At 38.3% G+C, this 23,703-nt stretch overlaps 1 protein-coding gene across 1 annotated transcript; it reads right to left on the reverse strand.

Moving 5' to 3' along the window:
• On the reverse strand, positions 1-23,588 carry LOC135480222 (transient receptor potential cation channel subfamily V member 6-like). Its single transcript, XM_064759997.1, has 15 exons — positions 22,900-23,588; positions 15,253-15,426; positions 13,363-13,552; positions 12,791-12,944; positions 11,929-12,057; positions 11,415-11,564; positions 9,791-9,873; positions 9,025-9,217; positions 7,346-7,453; positions 6,685-6,836; positions 5,980-6,089; positions 5,488-5,633; positions 1,923-2,039; positions 903-1,034; positions 1-526 (listed from the first exon to the last, which is right to left on the reverse strand). The coding sequence occupies exons 1-15, from the start codon at positions 23,264-23,266 to the stop codon at positions 380-382; spliced, it is 2,352 nt and encodes a 783-aa protein (XP_064616067.1). The 5' UTR covers positions 23,267-23,588; the 3' UTR covers positions 1-379.
• Positions 23,589-23,703: the final 115 nt, after the last annotated feature.

The following is a 23,703-nucleotide window of genomic DNA, read 5'->3' on the forward strand; positions in this document are numbered from 1 at the left end:
AGTGGTATTTTGGACAACCCTCTCGTTGTATGTATCTTGCACACTCTTTTCAGTGTTGTCTGTATCTTGGACACTCGTCTCAGTGTTGTATGTATCTTGGACACTCGTCTCAGTGTTGTATGTATCTTGGACACTCCTCTCAGTGCTGTATGTATCTTGGACACTCCTCTCAGTGTTGTCTGTCTCTAGGACACTCCTCTCAATGTTGTCTGTATCTTGGACACTCCTCTCAGTGTTGTATGTATCTTGGACACTCCTCTCAGTGTTGTATGTACCTTGGACACTCCTCTCAGTGTTGTATGTATTTTGGACACTCCTCTCAGTGTTGTATGTATTTTGGACACTCCTCTCAGTGTTGTATGTATTTTGGACACTCCTCTCAGTGTTGTATGTACTTTGGACTATTGAGTCTAGCCTCAATGTTCTGATCAACCTTCACAGTTTCCATATCTCTTCTCTTCAAATTGTTTTTGGCTCGAGTATGATCCATCTCTCTCTTACTCTTCAGGGTTTCCTTTTCCTTTTCCTGTATGTCAATAAACAAAATTAATCACATTAAATTAATTAGGATACAAATCCATGAATTTATAACACTTTATTTGCCCTAATACATTAACTTAAAAAAGTGTATTTTTTAACACCACACACAAGAATTTTTCACTTATATGACATGTAGGTCAGCAATCAGATTTATAGGCAGAAAAAAACACAGGAGCATCTGGAGTAAACCATCAACCTTTACGAGACATCAACCTTTACAAGGTACGAGACAAACCTCTGAACAAATAAAACTGCGGCAGAAACAGCAAGAACTGGATCTGAACACTCAATCTTAATCAAAGACCTGATAGTCACAAAAAAATTGTTCTTGGATTGGTGAAATGTCAATCATGTTCACTTACCGACTGATGCCACCGACTGACCAGCACCCGCTTGTGCGCGTCCTCATTCATTGGTTGAGAGTAGGCCAATTGCTCTTCTCGCCGATGAGCTGTTGTGACACTCTGCTCAATCACCAGTACAATGTTTGCCCACTGCAAAAAAAGGAAAAAAACAAAAAATGTGACAAAATCCAATATACAAGAAATGTTCAGTATCAGGTTGGCTTGGTCTGAACTCCTGTGCGGGATTTGAAGGTAGCCAATTGATGTATAACATTAATTTCAATTTTAGGTAAATGACATCCGTAATACTGGTAACTTTTGTATAACTACATCTAGTTCACATCTACTACAAACCCATGGACTCACCTGTCTGAACCACTCTTTCTGTGTGTAGTTCACAAGCTGGTAATGGACGACTGTTTCACACCTACTACAAACTCATGGACTCACCTGTCTGAACCACTCTTTCTGTGTGTTGTTCACAAGCTGGTAATGGACAACCAGTTCACACCTACTACAAACTCATGGACTCACCTGTCTGAACCACTCTTTCTGTGTGTAGTTCACAAGCTGGTAATGGACGACCAGTTCACACCTACTACAAACCCATGGACTCACCTGTCTGAACCACTCTTTCTGTGTGTAGTTCACAAGCTGGTAATGGACGACCAGTTCACACCTACTACAAACTCATGGACTCACCTGTCTGAACCACTCTTTCTGTGTGTAGTTCACAAGCTGGTAATGGACGACTGTTTCACACCTACTACAAACTCATGGACTCACCTGTCTGAACCACTCTTTCTGTGTGTTGTTCACAAGCTGGTAATGGACAACCAGTTCACACCTACTACAAACCCATGGACTCACCTGTCTGAACCACTCTTTCTGTGTGTTGTTCACAAGCTGGTAATGGACGACCGGTTCACACCTACTACAAACCCATGGACTCACCTGTCTGAACCACTCTTTCTGTGTGTTGTAAACAAGCTGGTAATGGACGACCGGTTCACACCTACTACAAACCCATGGACTCACCTGTCTGAACCACTCTTTCTGTGTGTTGTTCACAAGCGTGTATGTATTTCCCATCATAGCAATCAGCATGTTGACCAGAAGCAGAGTCACCATGATCATGTATACTAGGAAAACCACCTAATCAAGACGAAGAAGAACAGTTCATAAACTCAGGCACAAAAAAATTCACACCAGTGGCGCCTGGGTTTTCTTTCATATATTTTGTAATTTTTATCCGCTTAATATCTTCTAACAATTCTCTGCAAATTAGCAATGAAACTTTCGTAAAATTTGCGCATGCATGTGCACTAGTCTCTGCATGCATGTATATGTATAAAAGGAATTCACCTGCAATGAAGCCTTACATTTATGTAAATTCTGCATGTAATTCAGCTAAAGTTTCGCAGTTTTGAAGTGGCACATTTTGATTGATTTTGATGGATTAATCCACTATAAAAGATTACTTTGAAGTCTGGTCTTAAATTTTTTGCAAAAACCAAACTAGGTAGCAGGACATCGAAAGTATCATTTTAAGACCTGCAAGTGTAAGTGCTGCGATCTGAAAGTGCATCATTACATACAAGTTTTTGGGCGATATACAGTACATGTAAATGTTAAAGAATACTGGAAACTCAAGTTCCTCGTTGAAATTAATGCTACAGCTCAACAGTGAGAGGTTTTGGCAGGTACCTAAAGGTGACGCTGATTTCCCACATCTCTGAACCACACTGCATGTGTAAAATTGAAATATTCTATTACATGTATACTAAATATTCGTTCAAATAAATCAAAGTATAAACTTATAGATGGGGAATTTAACAGTGGACATGTACCACCAAAAGACATTTATCTTATACAGTATAATTTTTCTTTTTCTTCCATTCTATCCCTAATTATAAAGACTCACATTCAGAGCATGGAAATGTCGGGATTCATCAAACTCTTCAACAAAGTCTTCAAATTCACCCGTTGCCATGGTGAGCAGAGCCATTATTGTTTCTAAGCCACTACTAAAGACTGTGCGCTTGGTGACGCCCAGGAAGGCAATGTAGAAGGCTACAAGTGCAGGGATTGCAGGGTACATCAAGTGCCAGGGAACCACACGAGAGTGAACATCAACCACACCGATACAACACCAAATACAAAGAGAAGAAAAAACAAGAAAGATATGTGTAAATTAGGTAATATCACCTTGGAGACTTGAGTGAAGATTGTTACAGCAATTTAATGAAAGTGGTGTGTAAATTTAATTTACATGTCTTGTTACAGCTTTGTTAAACCTGGGATTAATACAGACAGAGTCATTCTTAATCCAGGGTTAAATTGTCTAAATCCATATGCACAAAATTCCAAGCAGTGTGCACTTTGGTAATCCCAACAAATAGCGCTAATATCCATTAACAACAGTGTTGATTTATCTCCCCTTGGTCAAAGAGGTAATTAATCATACGTAAATGAATATGAAATGAAAATGAATATGTCTATGTACCATAATTCTTCCAGAATTGCAGACACTCTAGAAATTCAGACACTCTCGAATATCTCCCCCCCACCCCTCCAAGGCCCAGGTATTTAAACTTCTGAAAACATGGCTGATTGGATTATAGCTCCCTTACCCAACCTATCACCTGTACAGCTGTGCCTGCAGGGCTAGCCTATGATTGCCCGGAGGGCCAGCCAATTCTCCTCTACTGTCACGAGTGTTAACATGGCAGCTAAGTTTCATTTAGATATTAGTGCCAAACTGTTCAACACAAGCTCATTATTTGGAAGGCAATATAAAGTCTACAAAAAATCTTGGCAAATTTCACCTTTCAGCAACTCTCTACATATGCCAAATTTGTTACATTATTTATGCCACCTATAAATAATGTAAAGTTTTATGGAACAAAACAGTTTTCCAATAATGGTATACTGCAGATAATTCAAGCATGACCCTCTGATCTATAAGAGAAAAGGAAATGTGCATATTTCACAACATCAGAAAAATAAACAAATGTCTATTAAAATACCGGTACATGTAAATTGATCATGTATTGTAAATCTTCAACCTTTTCAACCACTAAAGCACTTTTTCAGTGGAATTGCATACGTTTATTATGAAAATCATGCTAAAAATGATTTGCTTGTAACATTAAAGATACAAACTTCACAAAAGTGTGCAAATTATTTCTCTACATTCCATAGTACTTTCAACATTTCAAAATATTGGTTGCATAGGTGGCTGAAAAGGTTGAAGAATTAGGATATGCACAACACTGAAAAATAAAGGTGCAATGCTGAAATAAAAAGGTGCAATGCTGAAATAAAAAGGTGCAATGCTGAAACAAAAAGGTGCAATGCTGAAAAAAAAACACAGTATAAAGTGTGTCACATAATTCATCTGCAACAGTCAACTGGCTAATGAAATATGCAAATTATGACAAAAAACTAAAAGTTTAAACAAAACCTCTTTCTCGAATGGTGAATTAAGAAGAAAGTTTCAAAAAAATGGTTAATGAAATATGCATGTACTGGTTCAAGGTAGCAATAAAGGCACACACACATGATACATCCACATGTCATTAAGCAGGGGTATGCTCATATTAAAAAGAATTTGCTCTTAAATTCAATGTAACAGTGACATCATTATACCATACAGCTCAGCTCAATACTGCCAATATCAAATTCACTTTAATATAAAGACAAAATTTGTCTTATTTTCTGTAACATTTTGCTGGCCTGGAGAAGAAATATTCTTAATTACACAACCTTTTTACAGTTTGTCCACACAATTTGTCCTTTTATACGTGTGTTTTATAGTCAGAAATAACAAGAGGGCATTTCATGAAGAAGCCATTATAGTTACCTTGTCTTCAGTGTACCAAAATTTGTATAATACTGGGACATTTTACTTGCAACTCTGGAATGTCTGGGTCAATGCACTTTCCAAAAACTTGGAAAAAAACGTTTCACAATTTTTCTTTTATTCCTAGATAATGTCATTTCCACTATGAAAAACATAAAAGAAACTGAACACACACTGTTAAAGAACAGTTACATCGGACATAAAATGTTGAGAAAAAAATGGAATTACGAAAATTTGTTAAAAAAAAATTGTATTTGATTTCTTGCCTTTTTTTCAGGAGAAAAAAAATCCTTTTCAGGGACAAATAAATGTCATAAAATATCACTTTTGGTGCTAAAACACCTTTTTGGGGGTGGGGGGTGGGGGAAGGGGGTAAATAAACTTTTTTCCAGTGCAATATAATCCTCCTTTCCAAACAAACCTCAAAACACATTTCTGAGACTCAGACAAAATAATCAAATAACTTATGCATGGACACAATTTTTGCTCATTTACCATATCAGAATCATCTTTGGGAATTCTTTCATGATCTGCAGAGTCACTCTCATTATGTACCAGTATTATACAGACCTTCGTCATCAATCAACTACACACCCTCAAAATTATTTAGTGCAGAACTACAATGAACAAAACAAGTGAATTTTTAAACACAAGTGCAATACTGTTGTGACTCCAGGCAGCCACAAAGACACTGGGGTCCTGGGGTGTAAAATACATGTGCACCAACATTATACATACTCTGCCAAGATCAGGGTATTTCGTCTCAACAAACGAGTCATAAATGTCTCCAAACTCTCCTAGGGACATGATGTACATGCCCATCATGGATTCTATTGGATGACTGAACACACTCCCATCCACTCCCCCAAACACCACGAACATGGCTGGAAAGTTGATCATTGTGGCAACGGTTTGTTATTGTAGGTAAAATCCAAAACCAGAAATATTTATTTAGTTATTAATGACTTGACTGTTGTTGACGGCTGTCAGGTTTATGGGCGGAGGACTGCCTGGAGTATTAAAACCACCTGCCTTCACAGATACTGTATTTGATCTACAAACCATGAACACTAAAAAGCTCAATCACTAAGAAATTATCATTAAACATTATGGGCGTGAGCATGTGATTTGCCATGTGAGAAGGTCAATGATGGTGTTCATACATATATGTATATGGAATATCAGTATAAGGTTACCAATGCACATAATGAATATGTAGATATTATTTACCCTGGGAGAATCCAATGACAAAGATGGCGTAGATGATGAAAAAGCGCAGCAGATCTCCACGAATCATATTGTAAATCATTACTACGAACGGACCCACAATACGGAAGCCTCTACAAATTAAGGAACAAAGCATCAAACATTACAACAGATGCTGCAACTGAAAAACAACCACTTCCTTTTCACACCTTAGTTTTTTTTTCAATCCTATGTGCTAAATCAGTTTGCAATGATTCAAGCACTTCAGCATTTTTTTTTTTTAATTTCTTATATGGTCACCTCTTTTATTAACATCCATAAATTTGACAATGGTGAATGTCATAGATTATAAATATTTTTGAGTATGGCTCAATCACATAACAAATTAATAACCAAATATTTTTAACAGTCATACAAAACATAAATAAAACGAAATTAATTTCCGATCTTAGATAAATCAGTACCGAAACTGCTACGCTGGAAATGATATAAAGTATACTTCTATGGACCAATCTGCTGGGTGACTTCTGGTGATGTTTATGGTTATTGTACCGGAGACTAACATCATTTTACTGATCAATCAATGTATTCATAACAGTGAAATCCCCCGTACCAACATGTAGTTCAAGTAAAATGACTGAGTCTACAATACTCTTCACAGGTAGGGCAAAAGATAATACACGCAGAAAGTTAACCCTTCAAATTGTGGAAACAAATCATTACATGTACCTGCAGAAGAAGAGGAAGTACGGGGCTGTAAACAAGATAGCCAGAATTCCCATAATGTCTTCATACTGGTAAGCACAGGCGGCCCGTCCAGGTAACATCAGGATAACAAACACACAGGACAGCAGGAACAGGGCCTTTGTCGGGGCTCCTTTCTGAGAAAACAATCAATAGATATCATGACAAACACACAGGACAGCAGGAACATGGTCTTTGTTGGGGCTCCTTTCTAAGAAAACAATCATGGGATATCATGACAAATGTATGACAGCGGGCACAGGGCCTTCCTCAGAGCTGCTTTCTAAGAAAACAATCAGGAGATATGACAAACACACAGGACAGCAGGAAAAGAGCCTTTGTCTGAGCTCCTTTCTGAGAAAACAATCAATAGGTATCATGACAAATACACAGGATAGCATGAAGAGGGCCTTTGCTGAGGCTCCTTTCCGAGAAAACAATCAGGAGATATCATGACAAATACACAGGATAGCATGAAGAGGGCCTTTGTTGAGGCTCCTTTCCGAGAAAACAATCAGGAGATATCATGACAAATACACAGGATAGCATGAAGAGGGCCTTTGTTGAGGCTCCTTCTTGAGAAAATAATCAGGAGATATCAGGACAAAGACATACATCAAAAGTAAATGTATAAGCATGTAGTTACCAGAGTTGTGAAGAATATTTTTGTGCCCTGGTGGTAGATTTCTTTCATAGCCAGCAGTATGTAGAGACAGGACCCTAGGTACATCATCACCTCCAAGACAAACCGAGCCTGCAAACAGAGTGCAGTTTTATGTGGCTTTGCACAGTAAGAAAACCTTGCCAAAACTTAACTGTGATCATTTCGGTCATGAAGTTTCTTTTGAAATTTCATGCCCTGTCCTATAAAATTTAACGATTTGAATCTTGACTGCAAATTCCAGACTGTTCACAATTAGTTAAAACCATGAGAGCTCAGCATTCTGGTGTTGCAGACTTGCCTGTCTGAAACCACATTACCATTTATCAGTACAAAAGACTAATCCTGCTGTATGAATGCTTCACGATAATCATTCAATCAAATTTATCAGATTTCTCAATCATAATATAAATAAAACACATGTATACATTTATAGTCTCATTCTGAGTCCAGTCTAAATCAATATGACAAACAACGCAAGTCCAAGCTCTGATAGGTGGGGTGCGGTTGGTTTCAATAAAACATGTTAAGCTGACAACTTCCCTTAGTAAAACAAAGACTGAAGAAATCTAAAGTAATTCAGAAGAATTTATATCCGGCCATGCCAGATATCCAAAAACCTAAGGAATGGATCAAGCTGGGTTTTATCTGTGCAGACACAAATGAATCTGCACACAAAATTTTTTCAGAATTGTAACAGAAATCAACAATTAATGAGAATCCCAGAAATAAATTTCCCAACCTTCCACAAAGTGACCCCTGGCACATACAAAGTGATCGAACCTGATCGATTTGGGACATGGAGTTGTGTATTAAGGATAATTTTATACATACATAAATTTACAAAAATTAGACAATATGAGCAGTTATTGCATGGATACCAAAGAAGGTTTGACATATGGGCTCAAATAAATATATCCCATGCTTTTGCTGAAGCTTGGAATGAAAAGAAAGACATATAAATATACAACATAAGACAAAGCATGACCAGTGTCACATGAAATACTTTGTGGCATGAAGATTTCACTGGAAAAAAAATATTTTCACCAAAGCAAAGTCAATTAATTTACATACATGATACTCTGATAAAACTGAGAAAGGAGAACAGTTCAGTTTATTCCAGCATTCATAGATTGCCTTTGTTTACCACATCATCCTTAGCTGCCACCCAACCATCCTCCCACAACGACAGCACTTTTCAATGGCTGCACCCACTGAACCATTCATTAATCTAACTCTGCTTTCTTTGTATTACTGGAACTGATGTGCACACATACATACCAGCCACTTGTGCTACGGTCAATGACCTCAAATTTCACTCTGGACTATGTTGTACATTTTGCCTGATTATAAGGAGGTCTTGTGGTCTCAGAAAGATGTTTTAATGTTTGTTTGGATGATAGGATGGTATCCTTCCAGAAAAATGTAATTTTCACACCAAAAGTAACGTGACATTTATCTAGACTTCTAATAAGGCACTTTTATGGATGAAATTATACATCATTTACAATCCTTTCTACAAATCATGCCAAAAAATGTCAACAAACCTCAAATATGCAACTCCTCAGTATCTATGTATTTCCATTAATTATGGCATAAAGATTATTAGTGGATCAACAACAAAATTAAACATAAATGTCTTGTTCAGTTCAAACAATTCTTACGATGTCCTCTGTCCTGTAGGGTTTCATCAGGTAGCAAGGATTAATGGTGGTTTCCTTGACCAGGGTGACATTGCCGTCATCTGTTACATTTTTCTCTGTAAGGGTTGGATTTAAGTCTGTGCCAGGTCTCAGCAGAAATGCCCCAATCACGATCAAAAAGTAGAACACAAACACAACAAGTCTCCGGTAGAATCTGAAAAATAAACGAAAGTCATGAGGATGAACAGCTCATTCATTACAATGAAAGACTGTTTATACCAACACACATGTACATAGATTGTCAAAGTTTAAATATTACCTGTTACTGTCCTGTTCAGCTGACTGAACTATCCAACACAAGGGCTCGCCCGGCCTATTTTCACTTTTCTTTATGGACTAATTTACTGAAGGTAAAATCAAGGTAAACAAACAAAAACAACTAATTGGTAAATTGATGAATTAACAGGTACACATGCTGGCTTATAATATATAACTGAGCCAGAATGTCTGCCATTTTTCCATCTCAACGACTTTTTATGACTTTCTGTGACCTTCTGGCATGAATTAACATTTGTCACATTATTCAATTTAAAATGCACAAAATCAAAAAACAAAAACTGTGAATTTTCATTACTTTTCTTCACCAGAGAGAACGAAATAACTTTTATGAGTTAAGTGTATAACCCGTGCATGTAGTGGAATAGCCTGCTGAGGGTTATGGACCCAAATGTTGATGGTTCAAACCCCCAACACTCTGCACTCACATGGCGTCATAGCCAGTGGTTACCTGAATCTGATAAATGTCCGCCACTTCTCCTTTAACAGGTACACTACAAGTCCATCCATCATCTCCAGGTGACTTTCCTTCTCCTAAAACATCCATTTGAATTCAGAGAATCTATTTCATTGTTGTGTTATGCCATTCTCAAGAATTTTTAACTTACACAAGGGTTTTTAGCTTTATGGGTGGAGGAAACCTGAGTGTGTGGTCCTCAGGTCACGAAACAATCTTAGACTTACGTCAAATTTGAAATAGTTAATTCTGATGTAGCCATGTTAAACATTGCTTGACAACTTTAATTCTGGGTGAGTTATTGTACAACAAATTTCAGCTAGAACAACAGCAAGGATTATGCCAAATTGAATGATTAAAAGTTTGACTTATGTTTAAGAACGCTTCATGATCCCTGGGGCTGGAGTAAACCACCAAGCTGTGCATGTTACTGACAAACTTCTCCATGTGTGACCTACAGATATTAAAACTGACTACTATGCACTGGTGGCAGACAAGTGGTCTTCAATGTTGTTGAATGTTGCCCCGTGAACAGTGAGAATGAGGTGAATGTATAAACCCAACAATAACCAGGTTTGAGCCGGCCTTAATGACTACACCATGCTCTCCTCCTCAGAGAAGGTAAATCTCAGATTTAATATGCAAAACATACACAGATACACCTGGTTTTGAAACCTGATCTGGGGAGCCTCCGTTGCTCAGTTGGCGCGGTCATTGTGAGTTCAAGTCCAGCACATGCTGACTTCCTCACAGGCCGTAAGTGGGGAGGTCTGCCAGCAAACTACAGATGGTCATGGGTTTCCCCCGGGCTCTGCCCGGTTTCCTCCCACCTTCATACTGGCCACTGTCGTATAAGTGAAATATTCTTGAGTACGGCATAAAACACCAAGCAAAGAAATAAATACATAAAACAAACCTGATCTCGGGAACACAAAAAATGAACCTGCACACAAAATTGTATCCAAATCAGGCAATACATGAAGCCGTAGCTACACGAAAACCAAGAAGCAGCCAATATCAAGGAAACATGTAAAACTCATGCAACACAGTTGCTACAGGAACAATAAGCAACCGATACAAAGCAAACAAAGGGGCATGTATATGCTAGTTAGTTATACTGCATGTATTTATGCTTGGGTTTTTACACCATATTTAACAATTTTTCAGTCATATGACAACGAGGAGTCATATTAGGTGTGTGTACATACATGTACATGTATACCATGTTTTTGTGTGGCAGGGAGAATCCATGCTGTGTTAGTCCTGCCGCCACTGAAGTATCATGCCGAAGACACCAGACATGACACCCCACCCAATCACATCATACTGACACTGGGCCAACCAGTCCTGTTTCCTCGCTCTAACCTCTCAGTGGTGAATGCCAAGTGAGGCAGCAGCAAGTACCATTTTTACAGTCTTTGGTATCACCCGACACAGGTTTGATCCCAGGTCCCGTGACTTCGAGGCATAAGTAATACTGAAGTGAAGCTGAATGTTGTTTGGTGAAAGTCGGACTGAGCAGAGGAAAAAAAGATGGTCAGAGGTTGAAAGCTAAGAATATAAATGGAAGGCAAAGATGTGGATACAAGTTGCCGGATTTTGCCACTGAGCTGCTCACCCCATAAACAATGAGATGAAGGGCTGAGTACTTGTTTATCTCCCCTGTCACAGAGATGGTGTCTATGTGCTCCAGAGGGTAGCCCGCACATGTCACATTCCCGTAGATCCAGTAATCCTCCCGCTCAATTTCCAAGATATACTCGTACATCTGTCAATAAATTCAAAATCTGCATTTAAAATGGGTAGATGTAACTCCGTCAGATTATTTGCTGATCACTGAAGCCTTAAATAAACATACAACAACAGCAAGTTTAAGTTTTCATGTAAATGTACATACCATTTAAAATAAACTCATCTTTATCAATATCAAACAGGTCATTGTTATTAATGTCCCAGCAAAATTAACACGCTTGAACTTTAACAATTTTATGTGCATGTTTAAATGTTACAGCTTGAAATATCACAAATGACAAGAAGTTTGTGACGATGTTGACAGCAAGTTTGACTGGCAATTGTATATTATTACTGTGTAACAACAACTCAGTGATGACATAGATATAACAAAAACCTACCGTCTTCCTGGCCAGCTTTGCTGCCAGTGTGAGCGGAGTGAGATTCTGTCTGTTGCTTATATTCAACTTTGCTCCCAGTCCATGCATCAAAGAAAACATGTCCTGGAAACAGTATTCATCATATAAACCCTGTAATATTTAACATTTTAACTACATGTAACTAAATGTTATCTCACTGTTATACACTCAATGTTATTGAATCTCTACACATGTATATGTACCCCTTCCCATACTATATGCATGGTACATTGAACTGTGTGAAACGTGTTTTCATGGCAAAATTAATCTGTCATATCCAGTGAGTTATTGTTAACTGTTATAATGGATTATCATTATGACATGGGGGCATCTGTGGCTGACATGATTGGCATGTGAGCGTGGCACAATGACCCAGGAGTATCTCACAAATGTGGTCGCTGTGAGTTCAAGTCCAGCTCATGCTGGCTTCCTCTCCGGCCATATATGAGCAGGTCTGTCAGCATCCTGCAAATGGTTGTGGTTCCCCGAGCTCTGCCCAATTTCCTCCCACCATAATAGTGGCTACCATTGTGCAAGTGAAATATCCTTGAGTACAGCGTAAAACAGCAATCAAATAAATAAATAAATGTCTTTTGCAGGCCTTTGGGGAAGAACAATTTCATTGTAAACTGATCGCGCAATCTTCATTAAATGAAAATATTATTTTTATTTTTATTACCAAACAACAGACTCATGTAACACATTACCCCTTAATAAGATAGGACAAGCCAGCTTGGGTTTTATTTCGGCCTTTATTTATTAACTATACGAAAAAGATATTATATTATTTTTTGTCAATATATGAATAAACGCAATGTATTGTGAAATAAACAAATAATGCAACCTTTTTGTCATAGATAACCAACATATGCAGAACTGTGTTCCCATTGGAATCTTGAAAGTTGAGGTCTGCCCCTTTAGCCACCAATAACCTCACACATTCCTCCTGTTCCAGGCAGGCAGCAAAGCTTAAAGGGCTTTCTCCCCAGTATGTGTACCTGGCCAAGGGAAAACAAAGAAACAAACTCATAAAAAAGTTTGAAAAAGTCAGATATACAAGTACATGGAGGTAAATGCAACCACTTATTTTACCATGCAAAAATCTTAAGCTTACACTTCTTTATCCTTGCTATATTTCGGCCTTAAAAATGCATATACGTATAGATTTATGAATACATTCACTGAATGAACCTTGAAGTGAGCTATTTCAAGCAAAGGATTACGAATGTAATGTCACTGATACCCTCCGGTTCACTACAGGCCAACGTAGAATCTGATGTTTTAAAACCATTTTACTTGGTTGGGAAAATTCTAAAAAAGTAAACCACAATATTTTCTTGGACAGCGTTTAATGGTCTTTGACCTGATATATTCTTCATTTTAGTGTTTTCTTTGTTGTTAAACACTTATACTTACCCCTCATAGTTGGTTTTCTTGCTGACATTAAACCACTCCTGGTCCGCCACCCCAGTGCGTGAATTCTTCTGGTCATTGGGACAGAAGAACTGACCACAGCACCTCTGGTGGACGTCCGCACCATTATCAAGCAGAAACTTGACCAGCGCTGGGTCCTCATTCACTATGGCAAGATGTAGCACGGACTCTCCTGGAGAAAATGCACAATTTTGAATTGCAGAGTAGTGGTCTCACACAGTGCCATTAATTTACAAACACATGTACATGTAGTGCTTACTAAGCAGAACCACCAAATAGGCCTGCCCTGAATTACCTCCCTTGTTACACAAGGCAGAAATGTCAAGAGATCTTGAATGAAGACCGTCTATTTCAGCTTAAGAGTTTGCCGAAGCTATCTATTGTATTTAATTAGGGCCAGGGTTTTAAAATTACCTGCAAATGGGTTAAAAAATACAGAATGTTCATCATGGGCTTTCCAAATAAGTATACAAAGTTAAGTCTTTAATGCTAGTAACTCACCATTCATCATTTTTTGAGGTCCCACCTAACCACAGATATCACTGATCAGTTTTGGGATATTCCTCAGCCATCATGCCTTACCAAAGTAGATATCCCCGATGCTGATATCACTGATCAGTTTTTGATATCCTTCCCTTTAGTAAACACTTTTTTTTTTGCACAAGAACATTTGTAATTTTGTAGTCCGGCACTATTTTGTTTGACGTAAAATATCTGAATCAAAAGAGTATCATGCTTTATTATTTTAATGAGATTTCACTGAATAACATGTAGAACAAAATGACAATACTGCGGCTGGTGTGAATCATAGCAGCCATCTTGAGAATTTATCCAATCAAACACGTTACTATCAGACATTTCAGATTGCATGGCCTATGCTGTGACATGGCCTTTTCCCATTCACTCCATGAATCAGTTGTTTTACAAGCCGTGTAATATTCAACGATGCCAAATTATGTCAGACACTAGCATACCATCTGGGCTTAAACCGCATTCATCTCTCAACAGACCCCTACAGGTATAATTAGTCACTCTGTTCAAACTACATTTTTTTCATTTATTTTAGTGTTTAGACAACAGTTCTGAATAACAAAATTTATTATGTAAGCCAAAAATTTATTGATATGACAAGACAGCATCTAACCGGATAATACTGAAAATTAACTAAATCTTATGATAAATAAATTAAATCTTAATGATATATTTTTTTCTCTGAATTTATTACAAATGAAGAATTTAAATTTTGCTCCTTCGTCTGTCTCACATACAAGGGATGTTTCTTCCCTTTTCTTCAAAGTCAAACAATTAACAATGATTTATTTCAGAATTGAGCATGAATCTAGTTGTACAACAACAGTTTGAAAATGTTTAACTGGGGTCAAAATCACCAGCATAACCCCTCCTGAGGCTACGACCTGAATCAGAAATGCCTTGGCCATGCATTTGCAGGTAGGCTATTGAAACAGGATTGCTGGAGTTCCTTGTACATAATATGGTAAGCCTGCTGTGTCAACAGTTCAAGCATTGGAAGAAATATCCTTTCAGTATGTCCAATTTCCGAGAAAGCTATTTATCACTTCGTGACCGAAGTCCACAGCTTTTATCTGCCATAAGCTACTACTTAGACTATTACACGGAGAACACCTTAGACGTTAAAGAGCGATAGTAAATGTGACATCACCTTTCTCTCGATAATGGAGACGTGCTGACGCTGTGTCAAGATGAAGTTTAACTAAACTTTTACTGTGCTGAAAAAAATCTAAAAAAAACATTTAATGCCGGGTTCACTTTAAGATTTACCAAAGTACATGAACATGTCCCCCGATTTAGATATCACTGATCAGTTTGGGATATCCCTCCCTTAAGACTCACCAAAGTACATGTCCCCAATGTAGATATCATTGATCAGCTTGGGGTAATGGTGCAGCAGCCTCTTAGCCAGGTCGGCATGTATAGTAGAGGAATTCAGGAAACAGAGATGTAGGATTGTCTCCCCTACAGTACCTCTTTTGTCTATACGCCAACATGTCTCCTTTACCTTCAGATCTGAAAAATACAATCACCCATAAAATGAACTACTTATATAAATCTTATGCCACGTACATGTATGTCACATATGCATACGAATCTAAAGAAATATATTTATCGTGAAATGAAATTAAATATATGCAAGATAAAATGACATCAAATACATGAATATGTGGAATGAAATCAAATAAAATACAAGTAACATAAAATGAAATGAAATACACATACAGAATGCAATCAAATTAAATACAAGCAGTATGAAATACATCATGTATCATTAAATCAGATGAAATACATACTGCATGAAATTCAAATACAAGTAGAAGAATGAAATACATTTAACATGCAATCAAATGAAATATCTAATGCAGCAGAAGTAGTATCCCTAGGCTTCCCACTTCAATTTCGGGGGTGGGTGCGTGTGGGGGTGGGGTGTGCAAAACCAACAGCCCCCACAGTTCAGCTGCTTATGTACATGTAACATGCATTCAAATGAAATACATCAGGAGCGAAGGAATGTCATGAAATTTGGTGGGGGGGGGGGGGGGCTAATGCAGCAGAAATTTCAGGGGTTGGGTTTGTGAGGGGGGGGGGGGGAATCTTAAAAACCTATTTGTTCAATACATGTTACATGAGTTTGAATGCACCGCTCACGGTTTTGGCCAAGGCTTCAAGTTACAACACTCAGGTTTGTCATGTGCCTGACAAAGTTCAGTGGTTTTATACTCTGAGCACTCCTCTTTCCTATATATATCATGTAAAGTGAAAATTCTTCAACACAGCCTACTTATTTTTATTTATTTGATTTGTGTTTTACACCATAATCAAGAACATTTCACTTTTGCAATGGCGGCCAGCATTATGATGGGAGGAAACCAGGCTGAGCACAGGGGAAACCCATGACCATCCACAGGTTGCTGACAGACCTTCCCACACATACAGCAAAAGGGGTAGCCGGCATGAGCTGGACTTGAACTCACAACGACCGCATTGGTGAAAGGATCCTGGGGCACTGAGACGCGCTGGCATGCTAACCCAGTCAGGCACGATGAGTACAAAAAAACTTCATGGGTACTTTAATATTAGCAGTAACTAAATTTTACACCATATAGTTAAGATTTACCAGCAGTTGATGGGTTTGACTCTTTCAGACTGTACTTTCTTTCCTTGTACCTCTTCCCATACACAGACTTGTTTGCTGTAGCACAGCTATAATCAACCATATCCCGATAATTCAGAATTTCTACGAGTGGCAGATCATACCCCTTGCCTTGGTGATACATCATTGATCTGATATCCCGAATTTTGGCGTCGAGCTTCGAAAAGTCGCCTGTTTGCTTAGCCAGCCTACACAGTTCCACCAGTTCTCCACCATCATTCAAATCCACCAGTTTGTAAACAGGGTTATAACTGTGGTCACCCTGCTTTCGGACATCCCGTGTTATATCCTCGGACTCCTTTGACCAGCATGAATGCCCCATCGCTCAGGCTTGGAGGACTCTATATAATGACGTCATAAAGTCATCACCTACATGTATAGTATAAACACTGCCACCGGTTACCACAATCACAAGCCTAGTTAGGGACACACTTTACAATATCATGAAACTATTCATCTCAGACGTGGCACCAAACTACATGTAAACCGCAGAGAATTGGTTACACACACTTCAGACATGCTTAGAGATCACTCACATATCCAGGTAACCTGTCCAGCATCCCTGCTCCAAAACCTTTGGGTCTTGCACCTTTGAGTGTCCTCAGGTACAAGTATACAGGTAGCACATTATAAGGTATTGTAACACCTTAGCCTCGCTTCAGGGAATAGTTCCTTGTATATGTATAGACTGTGTGATAATTCACATACAGATATACCTGTACACAGCGCAAGGTTTCGTCATGCATCACAACAAAAATCTACACAAACCCCTGGTAATATATTGTTGTAATGAGGCGACCTGAAACCCACAATTTGTCAACAGCAAACTGAAACCTGATTCAACCCTCTCAAGGATCAATCACTGTGACAGTGTCAGCCCACAAATCATAATTTTGAACACATGCAAATGTAGGTGTAATGTTATTTCAGTTTACAATCACATGCCATCCCTAAAGCAAATCATTTCTGACTAAATTTTTTTTCTCAAAAGAAGAAATCATTAAAATAATCTTTTTTGTATCATTACATGTACACGTAAATGTGGGTCTCAAAAAAAAAATATGAAACAAAGTTCTTTTCTGTGAGCATCAAATATAGGTCAGGCACCTGTACTTGTACATGTATGTAATGCTGGGGGTCCTTCACTGGGCTTCTCTAAGTGTTGTCCTGTCTCTTACACAGTCTGGTGACCTACATACACCCCTGCTCATCACATACAATGATATGCACGTCAGTACTTGTCTGTCTTATCAAGCACATACTCTACTAGTACTTGCCTCCTTTTAAGACGTACGTGTACATGTACAGTATAATGACACTAATTGTCATTACAGCCTATCACAGAATTACAATCCCTGCAGCCAACTGGACCAGACCACAACATGAGTGAGTGAGTGAGTGAGTGCTTGGGGTTTAACATCGTACTTAACAATTTTTCAGTCATATGTTGCAGGACCACAACATGAAGACTTGAAACTTTGGCACTTTATGTATATGTATGCTTGTTGTTTAACGACGTTCTTAATTAGTACTTAAACAAGTACATGTGACAACATGTATGAAATAATGCATAGTTTACATGTACACAGGTTTTGCTGTCCTAATTAAATAACTTATAGGTTGTACAAGTGTGTATTTTAATTGCAGTGCTTTATATAGACATATTTTATATAAACTGTTCCAATATGATTCTACATATTTATTTATTTATTTGATAGGCATTTTGCGCCATACTCAAGAACATTTCACTTCTGCGATGGCAGCCAGCATTATACAGAAATGACCGGGAAAAGCCCATGGGAAAAAAACACACCATCCACAGGTAGCTGCAGGCCTTCCAATGTATGACCATTTATGACACCTGATATTACAGTTACATATGGCTAGTTGTTTTATACTTAAGTACATGTGCATGCTACGAGGTTCAACTCGCAGATAAATCCAACCGGCATTCATGCCAAGTACTCTAACACTGCAACTAGATACATTTCTGTCTAAAACAAAACATGTTCAAAATGAACTATCCATTAGTGTTCTGTGATCCAATATTACATGGTGTATTTACACGCACTGTTATGTTATGAGCAATAATGACTTCCTAACTACAAGACCCGGACAACAATGCTACCCGGTAATTCAAGTATGAGGCTTTGGGGTTGCCACTGGTCTAAAGTAGCCAGTGGGCCAAAACTGCCACCTAGCTCTGACAGCCAGCAACTGGACTCGCACAGTTGGGCTTAGACTGGGGCGGGAATATACAAAATGGCTGGAATTACCACTTAGCCAAAATTGCCACATGACAGGATTGCCACGGGAGTGGAAACCGTCACTGGGCTACATGTGATATTACTGTAGGGACAGAATTACATGAACATTATGCTAGTACATGTACCACTAGGATGAAATTAATAACCACAGGGCCAGAATTATTGCTGAGACACATGTAGAATAGCCAGGTGGCCAAAGCTGCCCGTTGGTGGAATTGCCACAGGGCCAGAATTTCTACTGAACATGAATTACCACCAGATAAGAAGTGCTACAGTCAAGTGCTACAAATGTATTACTTGCCACTGGGTCTGAATTGCCACTGGGTTAGAGATGCCACAGGACTAGAATTGTCACAGGGCCAGAATTGCCACCATCCTAGAAGTGCCACTAGATTAGAGTTGCCACTAGGCTATAACTGCCCAAAAGCCAGAATTGTAGCTGGAATTTCAAAAGGCACTAGAATTTGTCACTCTGCTAACAAAACTGTCACAGGGTTAGAATTACCACAGGCCGAGAAATCCCACCAGACTAGAATTGCCACATGGTGAAAATTGCTAACAGGCTAGAATTGCCACAGGTCGAGAATTGCTACTTGGCTGGAATTGCAGAAGGGAGAGAATTGCCACTGGGCTGAGTTAACTCATGGCTACAATTGTCACACTGCATAACTTAAAGAAATACCAAAAAATGATAACAGCATCAACTGACAAAAAACTCCACTTGCCCTGTATCCCATTTATACACACATACCAAAAAAAGGCAAAAATTGCCGTACAGACAGACAGTTGTATAGATAAGGTTAAGACCTATAGTCCCGACCAATAGAGGACTAATAAAACCAAAAACACTGAAAAGTAAAAAAAAAAAAATAGATACACCACAAATATAAATTATTTTCTTATTCAATGTACACTATATACAAATATTACACCTCAAACATACGGTAGAGGAAAGTAGCGCCCCCTCAAATACAGGGCGGATGAAAGTAGCGCGTCCTTAAATACATGGCGGAGGAAAACAGCGCCTCCTCAAATACATGACAGAGGAAAGTAACACTTCCTCAACTACATGACAGAGGAAAGTACAGTGGACAGTTTTTCAGGGCAAAGAACCATACATGTGAAGTGCCTGTACCATACATGTACCCAACAGACTTCTACATATACAGTTCAAGCGGATACTAGCCATTAATCCTGCACCCATTGTGGCCAGAGGATACGCTGATGATTGGCCCATGGTCAGCGTACGATACATCGACCATGTCACCCTTCATATGCGTACCGTGGCGTGATCCTTCGGCTTTCATACGCCAACCCTCAGCCAACCATGAGCATCAAATGTTTCAACGCTATATATGATATATGGACCGATTTGCTGTAAACTGTCATGCCTCTTATCAACACCGTGATGGTTCACAGCATATTTACTTGCTGTGGACAGGGATTCAAGTTTACGATATTTTCTATGTAACATAAGTTACTTCACTAGTTATTAAATAACAAGACTTAGAGGTATTTATGGCAGAGTTATGTGCCAACAAATATACATGTATGCATAAGCAACACATTGCTTTCTCTGAAGTCCGCATTGTACATGACCGCTCTATACAACCGTGGCAGCGATTCACAATTTGAAAACGGACTCAAGTTCTTTGGCTTATCAGTTATCAGTAAATTTACCACAGTTTCATGTTGAATACAAAATTACGCAGGAATATTTGATTTTGGTGTGTGTGATGTGTATCAACCTGCGTGCTTATATACAACAAAAGGCCCTTTAAAAACCTATATTGAAAATGTATATGTGATAAGCCATATCGGTAAATCACACAATGCCTACAATGTATAAAATTCAGACACATATATAAAGGTCTGCATGTCACTGTTTTTCCTTTTAATCTTGATTCCCTTAATTGTATCCCTTATTCCATATTTGTTGATCCTATCATTTATTAAAGGAGAAGAAAATTTAAATATCAATCAAATAGCATTGAAAAGAGTATGCTTTTCTTCACAGGTGCAAGCTGATATATTATAAATAAAGTCAGCGCCAAAATCCGCTGTGAACGAATCCATTTTGCCTAAGAACAACTCCTGAGGTCTTCTGTGTTAGGAGGAGAATTGCTGTCGGAAACCGCCGAAGTGCAGTTTGTACATTTCTGGTAGAACTCTTCTTCCCAAAAGGCAGCAATGAGTACAGTTCATTTTCCACTTGACGATCAGGAAACCAGAATGTTGGACGTAGGTTTCGAGTTTACATGAACAAGCCGGCAGTTTAAATGACTCCTACTGGCTGAGAGGCAACGCACTCCCAGCATAAATTACAGGGTGCTAAAGATGGAGGACGCGATGGACTGGGCAATTTATGCCACCTTTACCCTTTTCAGGCTTTACATGTATGGCGAGGAAAAATCGCAAAATTATGCAGTAGGCACCACCAGATAGAAAACAATGTGCTCTTTTCAGCCCATAGTGTCATGTTTTTAGGTTTTCTTCTCCTTAAATTTTTATTGACACAAAAACAAGTTTATTGTAAGTTTATGCACAACAAGTGCAATCTTATTTATCTTTATTTTCACTTTACATGTACATGTGAACACATGTGAGTTGTAGGCCTATATATATATATGTACCCTAAATCTTGCAACCTATTAAATGTATTACATATTTTGAGAATATTCCTTTTCTTGTCAATGTACAAATTATAAAAACACATCGAAGACAGTAAAAATCGATACCGAAGATTTTTGGCACTGTTAAAAAAATCTATTAGCGCTAATTCAATTTGCTTTTTGCTGTTACTTTAGAAAAGCCCAAATAATTACCTTTCATGCAAATGTTACGTTCAAAATCAGCAATAAAGTTTGAAAAATTTATGGAGCAAGTCCCATTATAACTTTAGAATCATTTTAACAATTTCAATATTACAGGTATGCGTCTGGCATTTACAGCTTGAAACTCGGTTTAACACAAGCGAATAATACAAGGCCTACAGTGTACATCTGATGTTGTTACATCAAACTCGCAAGTGCATGACTGTTGTAAAATGATACGCTAACCATGCCGCCACCATGCATGGACTGTCGGCGGACCGTGTGCGGACCCTACGTAGATGGTAGGGCGGAAGATGACGGCGTGTTTGATCAGGGTCAGGCCAGGGTCAACAGCTATTTCGAAATCACAGAAAAAAAACAAAATTTATGCAAGCAATGTACATGTAAATACAAGTTTGCGAGGGAGGGGCACAGGTGGCTTCTTTAGAGAGATTAGAGTTGATTGTCAACCTGACTACTAAGAGTTGAACAATTCTTTGATTAGCGCCAGAGTCAGAATTGTAATATATACATGGAGTGTACATGTATATGCTAAAAATCTCTTCTGATTATTGTAAGACACATGTAGACATTAATAACTGTAATGTATACCTCTACACTTAGATAAACATGTGCCTATAAAAAACATACACTGTATCCTTCCTACATAAAATATAGCTTCATAAAAACATTGTTTGTTTCTTGCCTTTATCTGTCATCCAAATTATTTGATGTAGCTATTAATTATACTATTTCTAAATGAAAAGGAAAACTTGTATAGTAGTAGATGAAGTGAAAACAGGCATGTTTTAAGAGCACAACAGATCAAGTGCAGTTTTGTACATTCTGATGATGCAGTCACATGTATTTGCAAAAGTGGCAGGGAGTTGTAAAGACATAGGTGATGCCTTTGTTAATTGCTGACCCACTTCTCAGAAGTTCATCATGAAAAGGAAACCCTTCAATGAACTTACATCACTCTTCCACGTTACAGCAACCTAGTCTTTACAACAACCACGAAACATATTTCTTATTCACTATATGATGGTGTTCTTTCCAAATTTCGCGAAAAACCCAAAAACAAAAAATTTGAAAAGGTATGGATGCCCAATTATTCATTAGGCTTGGCTGGTGATCAGAAACAACTTATTTAACAAGTAATTTATATGAGATTCTTGGATTTTAAGCATTGGTCTTGCCTCATAGTCATACAAAGTCATTACAGTAGCAGCTTACATACAGGTGATATTACCTTTCTTTCTGTACAGATAGTTAAAATCCCCATTGGTGAGCGTGTCAATCTTTGGCAAAGGGTCTGCTTTGCCTTTGACTTTTAATCCAAATGGCTCTTTTCTGTAGTCTTTGTTGTCTCGAATATTCAAGATGTCAATGAGTGGAACTTTTTTACCTCCACCTCCATTGTAAAGCAGGGATTTGAAGCCATTGCTCAAGATAATCTCATCAAGCTCAGAGAAATCTTTCTTTCGTCTTCCTAGTTTGGTCAGTTCGACAAACAAGCCACCTCCATTAAGATCCACTAATTTGTACACATCATTTACAGCGTCATTGCCTTGCTGCTTCACATCGTTCGTGACATTCCCAGATTCTGTATTTCCCATTGTCAGTTATTAAAATAAATTTCAATCACGTAAATGTCTACAAGTAAGTCTGTTTTCTCTCTGCATAATAAGACCTAACAATAAAATTCATTTCATAAATGTTAATGTATGCATGAAACCACAGAGTTCAGCACAAACCTGAGCTGAGAGAATTTTAGCCAGTAACATTTGGCATCAGAAACTAAGCAAATACATTAGATCAGTTCTTTTGAATCCTATTCTTCCATGGATAGTCGCACCGATCTAGTCATCAGACATCAAGCTGCTGAACGGAGCCAAAAACATATTGATGGAGAAGTGCCAAACATCCCTCTCGCCGGGTATCGTTAGACGCCATTTGTAAACAACCAGCGGTGCGCATGCGCACATCATCAACATCTGTCAAAACGGGTCAGTGCGCGTTTGTGGAAGCGGAAATGCACGCTTAGCGACAAAAG

This window comes from Liolophura sinensis, chromosome 13, assembly GCF_032854445.1.
Source record: "Liolophura sinensis isolate JHLJ2023 chromosome 13, CUHK_Ljap_v2, whole genome shotgun sequence".
NCBI lineage: Eukaryota > Metazoa > Mollusca > Polyplacophora > Chitonida > Chitonidae > Liolophura > Liolophura sinensis.

Bases quoted from the DNA above. Each gene is read 5' to 3' on its own strand.
- LOC135480222 (XM_064759997.1), bottom strand. From the start codon at position 23,266: ATGGGAAATACAGAATCTGGGAATGTCACGAACGATGTGAAGCAGCAA. The intron at 9,218-9,790 runs GTAACCACTGGC...TTTATTTTTCAG, and splicing joins CGGACATTTATCAGATTCAG to ATTCTACCGGAGACTTGTTG. The intron at 6,837-7,345 runs GTAACTACATGC...TTGTTTTCTCAG, and splicing joins AAATATTCTTCACAACTCTG to AAAGGAGCCCCGACAAAGGC.